We start from the raw sequence: 16,967 nt of genomic DNA on the forward strand, positions 1-16,967 counted from the left end.
TAGATGTCTGATATCCGAACCGGTCAACTTGCTCTGGCCTTGGAAACATTCATATGTTCATACCTCTATAGGGCTCTAACATATGAACATATACCTAATTGTATATTCTCCTTCTTCCTCATGGCTCCAATGCGAGCTGCTGCTTTGGAACTAAAGAGTCCTCTGCAATATAGTTCACAAAAGTGTCCCCCGATCCTATCTCTAGTGAGAAGCCTCCGGGTGGTAGATAATCCTCAAGTCAGGCTTGGTCCTATATAGCTAAAATTCTAGTAGAGACATCTTCCCATATTGGATTTCTTTGCCGTGGGGTCCTGGCTTCGACGGTCTTAAAGCTGTTGAACCTGATCAAAGAATGCCGTGCTGGATGATAGCGCATCTTTCATTATTTATACGTATTATCTTCAGGCGAATATTCTTGTACGCCAGACCGGTTGTATAGATGGGGCTGACTTCGTCAGACTCTTGCCAGCTTAAACTGGTCATATAGAGAAGTGTGAGGCCGCTTAATGAACTTCGAATGCTGGAAGTTTTCATGAACACAATAGTCAGAAGACAAAAGGGCAAGGTTGTTCCTCACACAATAGTCTGTATATAGCTTTTCACTTGTATGCAGCATTCATTAAGCTGGGAATGTGCATTTCGAAATGTAGAGCATCTTCAGGCCTTCCGGTGCCGTATGTGATATTCTTCCGAATGCCAACATGTCTCATAGTATCGAAAGCATAATTTTACCCACTACAAACATAGACACGCTAGAAATCATCGCAATATCATCATCTTGAGTTTCATTAGAAAGCTCGAATGTATCATCCTTACGATTTTAGATGAGACAGAAGCACGCAGGAGTATTCAGTAACACATGCCCTCATACATGTGGGCAGTGGGCAGCAAGCACCCGTAGTACGAACCCGAAGATCACACAGAACAAACTAAGGAGTGTCATAACTAAGTATCTGTTTGCTTGGGACTATGTATTCCACACAAATGGAATCCCTGTCCTTAAGGCTATGAGAAATATTGTAAGTGTTGCCAACCGTGCCACGCTCCTCCAATCCGCCTTTAAAGCTTGAGTGGACTTCTCTACCAGCTTAAAGTTCTCTATCTCGGGGATGCTCGCAATCTGCCACTAGTGCTTGATATCTACATCCATGTTTTGATTTCCTCAAACTTAGCATGCCACGTCTCGTAACCAACCATCCCAAGGCAATTTAGCTGCTCAATAAACAAATCTGAGGCTAGCCTCTTTCCCCCATTATTTTTTCTGCCCCATATCACGGTTGCTTTATAGATTTCCTCCGCCTCTCTAGACTTCCAGGTCCCGAACCACGCCATTCGTTTACAGCGTCGCCCCTTATATTCAACTTCACCTGAAACCCAGGTAGTATGCTGATTGAAAATAGCCGCCATAGGATCTGATTCGTTCTTAGGTTGGAGGAAAATGTTCCCCAACTTCAGATAATGGTAAGGCTGGCCTGAATCCAATAAAGCGACAACTTCTTCAATCGGAAGATAAACCATCCAGATCTCATAAACCATGCTAGGAAGAGTTGGCTTTGAAAAACAATCAATAATGAACTTTTGGCTGGTCACGTCAAATTGATAAATCAATAAGGCCTTCCTGTTATGGCTTCTTCTGTCATTGCCGGGGGTATCGGAGTCTAGTGGGAATATGACTTCTTTCATGGCTTGTGTCATTATATCTGACTGATAAAAGTTATCCCGATCAGTTCTGTTACGCCAGTCTTTAACTAGTTAGTCAGCCTTGTCTTGAATGGGATATGTATGCACTATATCTTACGTATCATAACCCACAGCCTCTGGGGATTTTCCATGGGACATGCAAATGTGATTTGACGACAGCCATTAATTTTCCGAACATCTTTAAGAATGGACTTCCAATTGGTCTGTTTCAATATTGAGTTGGCGGAATACTCAAGATCAAGCCAGTCAACGCAAGCTCCTCTCCTCGGTTGTTCGTTCTTGTTCCATGCTTTTGGTCGATATCTCGCTATCCTCGATATAACCCTGTGCTCGGCTCGAACTTTGGTTGATCAAAGCCTTGGACTGGCTTCGAGCTACTGGCATTTTGACAGTTGATGCATGTAACACGAGAAACAAACGCCTGGAAGTCTGAACATGCGTTTTCTTAGGGCTGCTTTGCCCAGGATTATCAACCAATCAGATCCTCCCGAGGTCCGATAGCTCAGCTAGGTACAGAACCTGGAATCCGGGTGCACCTGGGCAACGTCTGGATCTTTATAAAGGACGGATATGTGTCGTTCAGCCGTAGAAAACAAACCCTCAATCTCTATCTCGATGCAATAAAATAAACTACAAGTCAAATGAAAACTTCCTAAAAATCACACGCCCGATGGGCACGTGCAGAGCTGACTAACCATCTATAGCGCAGACGGGTGACGTTGACGATTCCCCGCGGGAAACCAAGTTAGCTTCTTCATACGCTGGTTACCACCATGGCCACACCGAGGCTCCCTTTCCTGTATCCGAATTTGATGCGCGCAGTGCGATCATGCGAACCGAGGACATACCGCTCACTTAGAATCCCATACCGGCCCAACCAACGTTTCCATACGAGCCAGCAACGGGAGCGCGATTCCTACCAGCGGCGTTATGGTCCTGCTGTCGAACCGAATACCACCCCTTCGTTGCGTCCGAAGAAGGACTCAGATGACCAGGTCAAGGAGGTGCCAGATGATCAATCGGCTAAAAATGAGGCTGTAAATGTCTCCGGGCAGGAGGAAGGTTCGGCGGAAGAGTCACAGTCGGAACCACCACCACAGGAAGCCGGGCAAGACACTGCGGATGTTGCTTCTTCAGAAGCCCCGGCCCTGGATCAACAAAATGAAGCTAAAACCAAGGGAGACAATCCCCCGACGGACCGGGAACCACACGAGGAGCAGGCAAAGGATATAGACGGTGCTGAACAGGAACAGGCTTCGGCTCCTTCGTCCACTCCCTCCGAACGCCCGTCGGAAGAAAGTACAGATACCTCTTCGTTCACGGCTCAAACTCCCTTCGATGATGTCCTGCACATGCCTTCACCGTCTGTTTACCTAGCCCCAACTGGGGAACCCTCCTCTGACAAACGCCCGCCACATCTGTCCCCAGGGCCGTATGTGCACCCTTTCGACACATATTCGTTGGTGCAGGATCTCTCCAAAGGAGGATACAGCCAAGAGCAGTCTACTACAATTATGAAGGCTGTGCGGGCTATCCTACAGAACAACCTCTCCCTGGCCAGGGAGAGCCTGACTTCCAAATCTGACGTCGAGAATGAGGAATACCTGTTCAAAGCAGCCTGCTCTGAGCTTCAGTCATCGCTGCAGACAGCTCGTAACTCGGAAATACAGCACCAGCGCTCATCGCGTACGCAATTGCAGCATGAAACGGATATCATCTCGCAGCGTCTCAGCCAGGAACTCGCAGGCATGAAAGATGATATCAAGGGCATGTTCAATGATCACAAGATGACCACGCGAGAGCAGCAGCGGAGCATTGATACCTCAGTTCAGGAATTGAACTACAAGATCACCGTGTCGCTGAACAGCGATGGAAAGAGTGAGATTGAAGGTCTTCGGTGGATTTTGACCAGACGTGCCGCTCTGACGATTGCCATTTGTGCTTGTAAGTTTCCCATTATTCCTAATTGGCTCTTTCGTATAGCTGACTCGATTATAAGTCATGATCATCGTCTTCTTGAAGTATGCTTCCACGCGCAAGGTGCCTGAGCCCAAGCAAGCCAAGCGGGAAGAGAAGCCGGCCGTCGCCAAAGAAACCGTCACTGAAACTCGAGTCGTCCAAGACGGCGGCATTGAGACAATCGTTCCGTCTGCTGAAGCACATCTCGGCGAATCCCTTGGTTAAGATGCTGAACATAAGTCCTGGCGTAACACGCCTCCTTTTGTTATCCACTTGACACTTTCCACTCCCCATGTCTTATAGCCGTCAGTCCCATATTCCTTTCTTTCCTTTGTCTCAGGTCCCCTGTACATATCCATCCACTCGACCAGGCTCTGTACACTTCTTGTATCACCACCCATTAGACGAAAGCCGATATAATTTTCTTTTACAGAATATGGCAAGCCTACCTAACTAGGCATGTACAACATACCCAAATCACAAAAACCAAATTTCATTTCACGCATTAAAACTATTCCCTAACCCAAGGCACCTCCTCGGGGCGATACTTGTAAGCCCTAAATACGGCATTGCTAGGATAACCAAACCCAATGGCCTCCATCTCATCCAGCTCCTCTTTCTTCATAACCTCCTTATAATCCGCCAGCTGCGGCACAACAAACTCCCAAACAACCTCACCTCCTTCAGTAACCTCCAGAACCCTCCCACTAGCAGCCTCACAAATCAAAACATTCCCACCAACCAACTTCTGCGCAGACCCCATAAAAGGCGTAAAGAAACCCAACCCACCAGTCGAAAAATCCTTATACTCCCACTTAACAACCCCATCCTTAGAAACAACAATCGCCCTCGAAAACGACACCGAAACCCCAGGCCTGAAAACACCATTATCAAGAATCAATATATCCCCCGCCTCATTAATCTCATGAGCACAATGCTGCTGGCTAACAACCGGCGCAGCAAGCCTCCACTTCACCGCCCCCGTCTCACGACTAATAACAAACACGCTAGACGCATTCCTCGACGAAGCAATAATATCCCCCGTCGAATCAAACGAAACACTATTGATGAGCGGCCAGTGCTCGCGCGTGTAATGCGGATGCGCAGCAAAGACAGCAGGGTCGAGATGGTCGATTGCGCGCCATGACCAGAGGAGCTTGGCGCCGGTTTTACCGCCGCTGCCGTCGAAGTCTGCCGAGGAGGATGTGGTGCTTGTTGACCATGGCCGGACGAGTTTGATGCAGTCGCCGTAGATGAGGCCGTTTGGGGCTTCGGTGGATGGGATACCGCCTTGGACGCGCTCTGCTTCGGCGCTGGTGAGTGGCTCCAGGGTTGTGTACAGGATTGTGCCATCGTCTAGGTGGTTCTGGTCGTGGTGTGCCAGTGGGTCGCTGTATTGTCGCAGGATCTTGCCGTCTGGGCTCACTTGCATCATTACGCCGCCCCGATATTTCGCCCACATTGGGAAGAGGTTGGGGGCGTCTGGATGTGCGCCGTTATAGGCGAGATTGCCATCTGCGAGGATGCGGGCGTGTCGGCCTGCGCGGTGGGGGAGTGTCCAGCGGTGCACTTCTTTGCCTGTTGTTGAGACTAGGTGTGCTGTGTTTGAGGTGAGAGGTGCATATAGAACGTAACCTGGGGAGACGCGCTGAGAGTCGACCCCGCGGAGACCGAGGCCTCGGCGGCGGAATGTGTGCTGCTCCATTGAAGACGGGTCAAGTGATTGAGAAAGATTGAAGAAAATAAAAGCAACACATGTGCAGGTGCAAGGGATTTTATGTTTGGCGAAACTGGGGGGAGTGGATTATACCCATTGTTCTTAGGGCATCCCGGTCCGGCATGCCGCGGTATCCCGCGGGAGATAAGTATTAGCCAAGTGATATTCAAGATGGCGCGAGATAAGCCCAATCATGCATGTTAGTAGGTATACTTCAGTGTGCAATGTGTTATCGATGAATGCAAGATGGATAGGAAGAGGGGATATTGTGGAAATATAGAAAGGAGAGGGCTTCCCCGGCATATAGTTGCAATTTGACCAGTTCACTTCTACCCTCAATCTCGGGCTACTCATCGAAATGAATAAATATGATGAATCTATCCAGAAACCACAGTATGAAACAGACACAGTGAAGCCCCATCGCCCATTCTTCCATGGAAGGTTATCTATTGAAGAAGGTGGCATCGAGCGAGTCACCGATGAAGAACGACAACAGAATACAACTAAGTTCTGGCATGCTGCTACATTCTGGTAAGGGTAATATTTGAGTGAACATAAATTGCCACTAATATATCCCTATATGTTTACAGGTTCAGTGCAAACATGGCCGTGGCCACCCTCAACATCGGCTCGCTGGGAGGTTCTCTCGGCCTTCCCTTCTGGGACTGCTTCATAGTCATTCTCATAGTCAACATCACGAGCAACTTGCTACCGGCCTGGACATCTGTATTTGGATTAACCGGGCTACGGATGACGACGTTCTCGTGAGTAACTATTTCCATGATCGGCTCTCTGCACCGAATATCCCACTTAACGGTCGATTCCTGCTAGGCGATACTCATTCGGCTACTGGGGCAACATGCTCGTTGTCATATTCTCAATGATTGCCACAACAGGGTGGAATGCAATCAACTCCATATCCGGCGCAGCTGTCCTGCACGCCGTCTCAGATGGTCGTTTCCCCATCTGGGCCGGCGTCATCGTGATCTGTATGGCTGTCTGGGTCATCTGCGTACTAGGTATTAACTGGATCCATCGTCTCGACACATTTATCTGGATCCCGCCTCTTATTGTGTGGTGTGTGGCAGCTGGGACGGGTGCTTCTCAGCTCACAGGTGAGGACCATGTGCGTCTTCACGGCTCAGATAAAGCTGGTGCGATTGTTACCTTCATGGCTTTGATCTTCTCCTTCTCTATTTCGTGGGTGAATTGTGCGGCAGATTATAATGTGCGTATGCCAAAGGATACGCCGCGCTGGAAGATCTTCGGCGCTACCTATGTGGGTATCTTCTTTCCTACTGTCCTTGTTCAGACTCTTGGTTCGGCCTTATATACAGGTACTATGACCAATGCAGCGTGGAAAGAGGCGTATACATCTTCTTCGATTGGGGGGTTGCTCAAGATGGCATTGGAGCCAGTAGGCGGGTTTGGCAAGTTCTTGATGGTTCTTGCGGCATTGAGCTCAATTCCGGTGGGTTAATGAATCCGCCAGTTGATGGTTATTTCGCATGCTAATTTTTAGAAAAGAATAATATCCCAAACAACTATTCCTTTGCACTACACGCACAGAATCTAGGACCATGGGCTATGCGTGTTCCCCGTGTGGTTATGGTCACCTTTGGATTCATCGCGGCGATAATAATCGGCTGTTGCGCAGCCAGGTATTTCTCGGATACTCTACAGACATTGCTTAGTGTGATTGGGTACTGGACCGTGATCCACATCACTCTAGTGATGGAAGAGCATTTCATTTTCCGGCGTGGATGGAACGGGTATGATTTCGACGCCTGGAATAGCACCGCTAATTTGCCATTTGGATGGGCTGCCATCGGAGCTTTCGGTTTCGGGTTTCTGGGTGCGGCACTTGGTATGAAAACCGCGTGGTATTCAGGTCCTATTGCCTCCGTGATTGGCAAGCAAGGTGCAAATATAGGTCATGAGTTGACATTTGCGTTCTCTGGCACCATATTCCCTCTGTTCCGGTGGGTTGAAAAGCATTATGGGGGCCGTTGAAGAGTCGTTGCTGCGTCGCCGCATTTTTTTTCACACTCGTTTCCAAGATGCTTATATCTCAGTCGGGTCTCCCCGGGATCGATGGGCTTTCTGGAAAGAGACCCATATTTGACAGAAGATCCCAATCCCCATTAGCCGAAATCCCCAATCCAAGAAATTCTGGGAAATAATAATTGTTTAGTTCGCCAAGTAGCTCTTCTGGTTGCGGGTTTGCTGGCGGTAGCTCGACATGTGGTCGTAATTTTTGATGCACCTTGGTGATGATATTTCCCAAAGTATGCGCCGCATGGCATGGTAGTCCAATGCAGTACAGCCACTGAACTAAGTCACGTACGAGCGATTCGAGCTCGTCAATGTTGTAAGTCGAGGCAACCTTTTCTGGGTAGGCATTTAGTAGGCGACAGATGACAATCGCTGCAAAGGTAATCATATGATAGATATGATCGGTCAGATGTCGGGTGCGCTCATCGACTGTATCCATAGCCAATTTCACAATTGCCTTGGAATGCCGAATCAGTTCCGGCACGACTGATTCCCGAGCTCGGGAAGAGTTGGCCTTCAGAGCATGCTCGTATAGAAGCAGATAGGAGAAGTGGAAGCCCATTGAGAGAAACTGGGATCTCGGTTGTTCTAAAAACATAATTTATTAGCAGGATTGAGGTACTATAAGTCAAATATAGCGTACCAATGACAAATTCCCATTTTCGTCGCCAGTCCTGCAAAGCTGCCACTGACTTCAGCAAATCAACTGACTCTTGGATAAGGTGTTCATATACAGTCCAGTAAAGATAAATCTCGGCCACCATGCGCACTTCAAAGTTATTGGCATGATCTGAAACAATAATAGCACGGCATCGTTCGATTTGCCATGGTTGTAACATGGATCGGCGGCTGGTACCGACACAATAATGCATATGAGCAAGGCAGAGATGATTCCACAGATAGCAATTACGCATAGTTTCCTCATCCAGTCTATTTGGAGGGAGGGACTGAGTCATGACAGCAGTAAACAGCGGGCTCGAATGGGAGTGCTGTAAAGCAAACCCGCTCAGAAGCCAGCTATCGATACTCAAAGGCACCTGTCCGACAGTCGTCGACCACATAGACAGGATCAGGGTAGCCTGAAAGAACTCAATGGGCTGCGGGGCAACTAGAAGAGTGGCAGAAGCAAGCGAGCGGGCATACTCATACAATTTCGGAGCAAGGCTTGCAGCCAATTCCTCGGAAGTGTGCCGCACGGCGATCAGAGAACAAGCGCAGAATAGCAAGCTCGATTTTTTCACTCGACGGAGAAGCTCGCTTGGCTCACATTCGGGATCGAAGAGAACCCACCGACCGTAATATTCCAGGAAACTAAGAAAGGATCAGTGACAATTCGTCATGATAAAGCGATTTGTCTAAAGGGCAGCATACATTGTGATAAGCGTAAGTGCAAGATCAGGTGAAATAAGTTCATCCAATACCGCCTCTAGAGACCTGGGATCGGACATTGGTTTGATGCCGCTGTCTGTTGCTAGATCGCGGATGACCATGATCGGAGCCGCGGAGGATTCCGAGTCTCCGTACGCACCGCCAGACCTTGGGCTCGTCTGCGCGGGGGGTAGGCCTACTCGAATCATGACTTGGAGTTTTTACTGGGCCTTCTCCAAGTCGATCGAGCAGGGTAGCCACGGTCTTTTCTAGCCGTTCCAAGCTATGGAAACCTGTCAGTTTGAGAGTAAACAACAGCTGCGATATTCATACCGCGCATCTGTGCCTGTTGCGGGGGCTATGGATTCCTCATCTGAAGCAACGATTTGCACAAGCGAACAACTCTGGTGAAGTCGATCGCATCGCATACATGCTCGTCCAGGAATTCCGGGCTCATAGCATCTGGTCTTTTGTTTTCTGCATGAGGTGCATGCCCGGGAAGCACGGCCGCGATCCGGCGGCATTTCGACCTCACGGGCGGAGACGGGCTCTCAAAGATAGAAATTCGGCCATACAATGATCCCAAATTGAAGTCTTTGGAGATAAGAAACTACAACTGAGATGGGATTTGGAAGGTCACCTGATACGTCGGGTAGGGATAAAATAAGCTCCGGTGGTCGATATTTGAACCCTACGAGGGTCTACTTGGGCATACATATATAACCGGTTGCACTTGGGAATTTGTCTACGTCTCCAGAAACAGGACATGAAAAAGGATTTGGCATTTGACTATATCATAAAGGGTTTTTGTCTGATTTTCGTACCGTATAAAGTTTCTAGAAATCCATGCGCAATGCTATACTCGGCGCAGCCTGGGGAGCATTGTCTGCCGCATCAGCACCAGTCTTCGAAGCAACAGCACCGACTCCGGCACTGCGAAGAACTTCCTCTAGAAGTGATTTCTGGTCTGCATCCATAGTAGCGACCAGGCTCCGGAAAGTAAGCTGGTCGGCCTTGGCAAGCTCGAGAAGATGGCCGGCCGACTCCTGGTGCACGGACTCGCCTTCACGTTTGGCACGTGTCAATAGTGCCGACATGATAAGGGATGTAGCAGCAGGCAATTGAGAAGCGGAGAAAGTGGCGTTAGAGATGCACGACACGAGTGTGCGAGCGACCACTGTGCGGGAGTTCTCAGGGTCGCTGGGGATATCCCCATTGTCCAGAGGGCAGGCAACCATGAAGGCGATCAGTCGCGGGATGAGGTGTCGGCCGATCACTTCATCGGTGGTGGAACGAGAGCCTGGCTTAACGAGGATCGAACGGAGGCAGCTAGCTGCGACGGTGGCAAGACCGACGTCTTGAAGACAGTCAAGGAACTCATTTAGAACTCGGATCAGGACTGGTTCTTGGGGCGGGATGACGTGTGCGCCAGCAGTCAGGAGGAAAGTGATGGCGAGGAGCGTGTTCTTAGCACAGGGGATGGAGATATCCGATTCTCGTCGCTGGGCGATTGTGAGAATGGTCAGGAAGCGCGTGAGACATCCTCGAAGCTGGAATGAGACGACCTCTAGGTCTTCGGGAGATTCCGCTGTGTGGGTAATGCTGTGAACGAACTGCCTGAAGATGGGCAGAGCTTGGGGAACCACACCCTCTTGGCAGACCCCAGTTGCGAGGATAGTTGCGAAAATATGGAGAATACAAGCATGGAGATCGTTGCGAATGATAGATGGGAATACAGATGCAACATCGACGAGAGAGCGAAGGGCCAAACGAATGAGAGTCAAAGACTCATCCGAACTGACGTTGAACCGCGCAAGTGGTGTCGATTCCCGGAGATTGGGAAGCATTCCAGCGAGAACAAGAATGATGCTTCTTGTGAGCTCGAAGAGTTGCTCAATGTCATCTGAAAGATGATCACTGCGTTCCGAGTCGCCCTTTGCTGCGGGGTGATCTAATGACAGGTTTTGGGCAATCTCGACAATGACAGTCTGGATGGGGGTAGCTTCTGTCAACACAAGACGGTCAAAGCTGTCCATTGTCTCTGTGAAGATTGCATCTTGGTAGATGGCATTTCCAGAGATGACCGGCCTCAGAATTCGCTTCAGAGCCTGAAGAATCTCCAATCGTTGTGATGCCGAAGTTCCTTGATCAACCAAAGATTCGAAGGCCAGTCCGAACAAAACGAAGAAGAATGCAACAGGCTCTTCGCGGTAGTTAATATCATGACCTTTCCCTTCTTCCTTTTTGGTGGCTTTTTCTTCTTTCTCCTCGCCCTCAGCGCCACTAGGCTCCTGAGGTGGCTGCAACTTGCCATCCAAAGCATCGAAAACAAAGTCGATATCTCTCTCGACGAGCCCAGCGATTGCATCAACCAAGTATAACCATGTATCTTGGTAAAACTGAAGATACTATTAGCGTCCACTGGATACAACAGGTAGATTGGGGCTTACCTTCAACAAAGTCTCACGATTCAAAGCCGCATACACCTCATCCAGGTCACCGCTCGAGATTGTCCCCAAGCTACCAGAGATGTCTGGCTCAAAGCGTAATCGAGCGTATTCTTGAAGAGAGGAAAGCCACAAAGGTGTGAGTTTCGCAATGTAAGGCTGGACCACCGGGGTCAAGTAATCATGGTCGATGCTTGCAATCTGGAGCCGGGCCCAGGCCGAGAACAGAGCAAGTTTTACCATGACTCGAGCATTTGAGTTTAACCCCTTAAGATCACCGATTTCAGTAGTCTCCGGGTTCTTCGAAAAGTTCTCCAGGCCCAGCACCAAAAGCTTCAAGATTCTCCCCATGCGGTCGACATTTGTTACGATTCCCGTAGCAATGAAAGTCGCCGACACATTAATGGCCTCTGAAGCCAGCTCCGCGGACGAATCAGCAGCAAAGGCAGGGGTAAGCGCAGACCCAATCTGAGCTTGATATTGCTCAAGAAGCGAGGCTTCAGCAAAGTCGGGATCTGGCGTCTTACCGAACATGGTGAGGACCTGGTCGATGATCTTTAATCCCCATACGCGCAGCTCTATGACATTGGCTGTAGATGCGGAAAAGGCCATTCTCACGATATCTCCTACGTTTTTCTGGAGAGCCAACTCCGCTGGGATAGCAGAGTCCGGCAGGATCGCCTCTTGCACGGTAGCCAGAAGTTCGGACAGACAGCCCATGGCAAAGTTGCGGGTCTGCCACTTCAACATTTCTTGACCGGCGATGCTTTCATTCGCAGTGTCACCTTGACCTTCCCCGGCAGCCGAGGCAAACCCGGCAACCTCGTCATCGGGGATATCAGCAGCTGCGGTTTGAACAGCTGGGGTGGGCGCATGTTCCACCTTGTGGCGTGTCTTCGTCATGATGTTCTGACAACGTTGGATCCACATCTCGGTTTCTGTCAAAGCAGTCTGCTGGAGCCAGTCCTGGATCATTGACTTGAGTGACTTATTGTCCGGCGCTTCATCAAATGCGAGCCAGATATCGTCTTCCAAAGACTGACCCACCGTCTGCATCACAGACGATGCGTCTCGCTTCATAAGGTTGTTGAGTCCACGGACTGCCACATCTCGCATGATGAAGTTGGTAGCTCGAAGCTCCGTCTGCAGTCGCTTCACGTATGCCGCAATGTCGACATAACTGGAGGCATACATCGAGAAGTGGTCCAAACATTTCGAACTCTCCGTCACCAATGCTGGGTTTTCCTCCAACTGGAATTGGCGAAGTAGGGTCAAAATTAGATTTCGGGTCTTGGCAATGTCTTGCAAGTCCGGTCCGAGAACATTGATGAGAGAGTCCACGCATCGACTGATGACGACGGGTGTCAAGAATGACATTTCAATGTTGGAAGTCGCCAGCGCGGCTGCCTCCTCGTTATGGGTATCAGCGTTGTAGAGTTGAGCAAGCATGCCCAAAGAGCCGGAGACAAAAGGCGAGAATGTCAAACCAGCGGAGTTGGCAACTCTTTCCAGGCCCCCAAGAGCCCAGAAATGGACAACCGGGTGAGGATCGTTACACAAAGACATCAAAACGCCAACAATCGTTTTGAGGTGCAGACCAGCTGCCATTCCGCCAATCTGAGCATGGATACATCCTAAGGCAGCAGCACAGCCAGCTCTGGCGTTAGGCTCTCTGTTCTCGACAATGGTGTCAACAAGCCAGTTAACCTGTGTATTAGTACACGTGTTTCCAGCGCTGTCGCAAAGTCGTCCAAGTGCTTCAGCGCCGATTGTGCGAACAACGGGGTCAGGATCAATGACGAATTTTTGGAGAAGCTCTTGCAAAATCTTATCAGTGGACGGATTTAGCTTGCCAGGTACGAAGTCCGTTTCCTTAACAGCAACTTTCAGAGTATGTAAAAGGGCAACCGAGATGTTGACGACCAATGCTGCTTTCCTGCCGGGGTTTCTTTGCAGGCCGGGAGAGGAGAGGAATGTAGCGATCTGCTCGACACTGCTTTCCTGGATTTTTGGAGAATGAAGAGCGAGAGCCACAGAGAACAAATCGATTGCCGAATTGACAACTCCGGTTGTTGGGGGATCAACAGCAAGCTTGTCCCCATCTCGCAAACTGTATAGAAGGATCGCGTCATGCTCGCTAGCTTGGGAAATAGGGAAGGCCAAGGTGTCGTCCACAACTTGGTCCACGGAATCAAGCGCAGACCAGGCAGGACTCTTGTCATCTTCCTGAGTGCCAGACAGTGTAGCACGAATATATTCTCGGGAGAGTCCAGTGACACCAAATCCATAATTATCACATAGGTCCCATAGACCATCGAATTGTCCGGCGGAGCCGGAAATAGAGCCTTCTAGTTGCTTGTACTGGGCATCTGGGTCTGCAAATGACGAAATAGCCAGGCTGAGAAGACTGGACTGAGAAATAATGTCCCCATGACTAAGTGGATGGACATGCACAAGCTTGGTGAAACACTGCAACACACGTCGGCGCACCATTGTCGAATAATCTTGTAATTGCACGGACGGTTGCAGTCTTTGTGAAAGATCTTCCATAGCCTTTGGCTTAGGCAAGTTATCTAAGAATTCGACGGTATTTTGCAACATCGCACCTATTCTCTTTGCGCCATCCGATGTGATCAATTTGCTGTTGAACTCCATGAACACCAGCAGCGAGCCAAGTGCACACTCCCGCACATGAGTCAGGAAGCTAATCTCGAGGGTACCTGGTTGGGCAGCGTTCTCCTTGCCAAGGTGTTTGGGGAGTGCGTTTTTCCACAGAAGCATCAATTGAGACAGATGGGTCTTGACGAAGCTGGGCCCCAGGGGCATCAGACCTCCGATCAGAATCCATGCTACCTGGATTTGAATGCTGGCAACCCGAAGCTCGGAAGTGCTGCTCGTCTTGAGAAGATCCGTTGCCTGGGTAAAGACACGTGCAAACACATCTACTGCTCCATAAAGTGGTTGTAGACGGGAAGTGCTAAGCATTGCAGATAATCCATTGGCATAACCAACACACCGGCGAGGCGATTGGCGCGGTGTGCCCAACTGTCCAATTTCCCTGTTCAAACTGTTCATGCAGATTGTCACACATGACAGCAGCTGATGGGGAGAGGCTAAGACGAAGTTTCGCAGACAATGCGCAACGTGAACTTGAACAGTGTAGCTAGGGTGAGGGAGGACTTGAAGCAGAGCATCTCGGCAACTATCAGCCTGAACGCTGAAGGCGGAACCAAGTGATGAAATCAACGACGACAGAGCGCTGACCGCACTCGTTAGTGTGTACTTGCTGGGCTCGCGGCGTTCCTGGATGACCTGGGGGTAGTCCTTGAGGATATCGTTGATTAGCCATTTTGCTGCATTGAGTTGACTGTTCTCACGCAGCAATTCCTGACCAATGGTATCTTCAAGGATACTCTTAATGAACCTCCTGGTCATGAGTACGCGGAAGCGGTTGTATGTGACGGTGGGATGATTCAACAACTCGACAAGCAAGTTTGTCGCGATCTGACCATAGCGCTCCTCGACAATCTTGTCCCCCAGATTACGCAAAACATATTTGTACGATATACAGATCCCAGCGCGTGAGCGGTTCGAAGTTGTGCTCTTCAGATATTGGGACGAAAGCTGCCTCAATAAGTCCGGAAGAAGGAAGTATAGGCGCGAGTCGCTTTTCTTAGGGGCAGACGACTCTGACATCTCAGCTTCTTCCTCATCTTCCAGCCCCACGCCCGGTTTCTTCGACATGCGCTTCGATTTCTTCGATTTCGGTTTCGGGACGGCCGTGACGTGCGCATTCGTAGCATGTAGATTAATGAGTGCCCGACCGAGAACCGCAGCTACGGCGTGCCGCACCGGCGCAGCGGGGCTGTCGATAACCTTCCATACCAGGGTTTTGAGCTGTTCGAAATCATGTGTGTTATCGAAGAATGGTGTAGTGGCAACCAACTGCTCCAGGCAGCGGCATGCATTGACTTGGACGAAAGTGGACTTGTCGCTGAGAGCAGCGTTTCGGGCCTGCTTCCAGATGTCGCGGGCGGTTCCTTCATCGATAGGGACCCCAATACCAACAACAATCTTGCGCATCACTGCAAAGATAACTGCCCTAAGACCGGTATGGTTGCTTGCTGATTTCAGAAGTTTGAGTGCGCCCAAAGTCGCAACATTGGACTGCATGAACGCGCTGTCGCCGGCTGTCGCAAAGACCTCCCCCAGACAATGCACCGCAGCGAATTTGGTCTTCAATTCGGCTTCACTCTTACCAGCATTCAGAATTGCGAGCAGGTCGGTGATCGTTTCGAAGAGGATCCCGCGATCCCCTTTGCTGAGTATTGCGCCAAAACATCGCCCTAGATTGTTGCGGAGGACTCTAGTGATAGTCGGTGAAGGGAGGTTCAATATCTTGAACAATTCCTTTTTGAGATCCTTTTGTTGCGATGTAACCTCAGCAGCTTCCAATCCAGATATGTATTGTACGAGGTCGGAGGTGAACGTGAGCATGTACAGTTCCTGTTGTTCGGAGGGGAGAGCGTGTAGTTTAGGGATGTCGAGCTCAGGAACCCCATTTCGTGGGGAGAGTGCTGGGGCTGTATCAGAGGAAGACATGAAATAGTTCCAGGGCAAGCGTAGCCCCATAAGCATGAAAGAAAGAAAAAAAAAAAAAAAGTTGGGAATATTTAGTTCATAGTAGTTGCGTCAACCCCATGTTCAGGTCTCTCCTTATCGTGTGGCCTCACTGTCCGCGGAGATCGGATAAACAGCCGCCCGAGTGTATCTCAATGCAGATCGGATCTTCATCTACAATATATACGGAGAAAGAAAGACATTATGGCCCTCAGGCTTAGCAGGCTGCTGCGGCAGCCCCGGTGGATTGATTCTGCCTGCCATGAGTGTCGCTACTTCAGCACTTCGTCGGCCATCCTCTCAGGTCACAACAAATGGTCTACGATTAAGCATGACAAGGCCAGAAACGACAAGGCGAAGAGCAGGGAACGCCAAATAGTGGGGAAGGAAATCGCCAGTGCTACACAGAGTATGTATGGTCATTCAATTTGTGCATATCTCAGGTCCTAATACTCTTTTCCAGTGTGGGGACCCGACACGAAGTACAATCCCCGTCTAGCCCTCGCGCTGTCCAATGCGAAACGAGCCTCCGTCCCGAAAACCATTATCGAAGCAGCAATTGCTCGCGGACAAGGACTTAGTGTGTCGGGCCAAGCGCTAGAATCTGTGACAATTGAGGCCATGCTGCCTGGTTCGGTGGCTGCCGTTGTAGAGTGTCAAACGGATCAGAAGGCGCGCGTGCTGCAAGACGTTCGCTATATGATTAAAGATAACGGAGGGATCGTCACCCCTACTACATTCCTCTTTGAGAGAAAGGGGAGGGTGGTTATGGAGAAGAAAGACGGTGCGAATGTGGACGACTACTTGGACCAGGCTATCGAAGCAGGAGCGGCGGATATCACCACCGATGACAAAGGTCGCCTCGTGATCTTGACGGATCCGTCAGAGACAAAAACTGTGGGCGAGACATTCGCCAAATTGTCGGGTCTCAGCATTCATGAATTGGAGATTTTCTGGGATCCCAACAGGGATAGCATGGTCGAGGTCAAGGACGAGGAACAGGCAAAGGACCTTGAGGACCTCTTGAGTGCTCTGCGAGAAGATCCCAGTGTTCAAGAAATATATCTGAATTCGACTGAGAAGTTCTGATATCTTCGACG

At 49.8% G+C, this 16,967-nt stretch overlaps 6 protein-coding genes across 6 annotated transcripts; 3 read left to right on the forward strand and 3 right to left on the reverse strand.

Moving 5' to 3' along the window:
- Positions 1–2,474: 2,474 nt before the first annotated feature.
- On the forward strand, positions 2,475–3,885 carry N7525_009630 (CCDC90 family protein; the record flags this gene model as incomplete). Its single annotated transcript, XM_002563691.1, has 2 exons — positions 2,475–3,645; positions 3,701–3,885. 2 exons carry the CDS (start codon positions 2,475–2,477, stop codon positions 3,883–3,885), a joined length of 1,356 nt encoding a protein of 451 aa, XP_002563737.1.
- Positions 3,886–4,171: 286 nt separating this feature from the next.
- Positions 4,172–5,365, reverse strand: N7525_009631 (uncharacterized protein; the record flags this gene model as incomplete). Its single annotated transcript, XM_002563692.1, has 1 exon — positions 4,172–5,365. The coding sequence occupies one exon, from the start codon at positions 5,363–5,365 to the stop codon at positions 4,172–4,174; it is 1,194 nt and encodes a 397-aa protein (XP_002563738.1).
- A 370-nt stretch (positions 5,366–5,735) lies between these two features.
- Positions 5,736–7,390, forward strand: N7525_009632 (purine-cytosine permease family protein; the record flags this gene model as incomplete). Its single annotated transcript, XM_002563693.2, has 4 exons — positions 5,736–5,908; positions 5,968–6,141; positions 6,209–6,848; positions 6,905–7,390. The coding sequence occupies 4 exons, from the start codon at positions 5,736–5,738 to the stop codon at positions 7,388–7,390; spliced, it is 1,473 nt and encodes a 490-aa protein (XP_002563739.2).
- A 58-nt stretch (positions 7,391–7,448) lies between these two features.
- Positions 7,449–9,009, reverse strand: N7525_009633 (uncharacterized protein; the record flags this gene model as incomplete). The annotated part of the gene is made up of 3 exons (XM_002563694.2): positions 7,449–8,020; positions 8,076–8,743; positions 8,804–9,009. 3 exons carry the CDS (start codon positions 9,007–9,009, stop codon positions 7,449–7,451), a joined length of 1,446 nt encoding a protein of 481 aa, XP_002563740.2.
- A 627-nt stretch (positions 9,010–9,636) lies between these two features.
- N7525_009634 (AP-1 complex accessory protein LAA1) lies at positions 9,637–15,849 on the reverse strand (the record flags this gene model as incomplete). The annotated part of the gene is made up of 2 exons (XM_002563695.1): positions 9,637–11,199; positions 11,251–15,849. The coding sequence occupies 2 exons, from the start codon at positions 15,847–15,849 to the stop codon at positions 9,637–9,639; spliced, it is 6,162 nt and encodes a 2,053-aa protein (XP_002563741.1).
- Positions 15,850–16,071: 222 nt separating this feature from the next.
- N7525_009635 (post-initiation translation factor DPC29) lies at positions 16,072–16,956 on the forward strand (the record flags this gene model as incomplete). The annotated part of the gene is made up of 2 exons (XM_002563696.1): positions 16,072–16,276; positions 16,331–16,956. 2 exons carry the CDS (start codon positions 16,072–16,074, stop codon positions 16,954–16,956), a joined length of 831 nt encoding a protein of 276 aa, XP_002563742.1.
- Positions 16,957–16,967: the final 11 nt, after the last annotated feature.

This window comes from Penicillium rubens (assembly GCF_028828025.1).
Source record: "Penicillium rubens strain IBT 27055 chromosome Unknown utg000003l_segment0_segment0, whole genome shotgun sequence".
Lineage (NCBI taxonomy): Eukaryota > Fungi > Ascomycota > Eurotiomycetes > Eurotiales > Aspergillaceae > Penicillium > Penicillium rubens.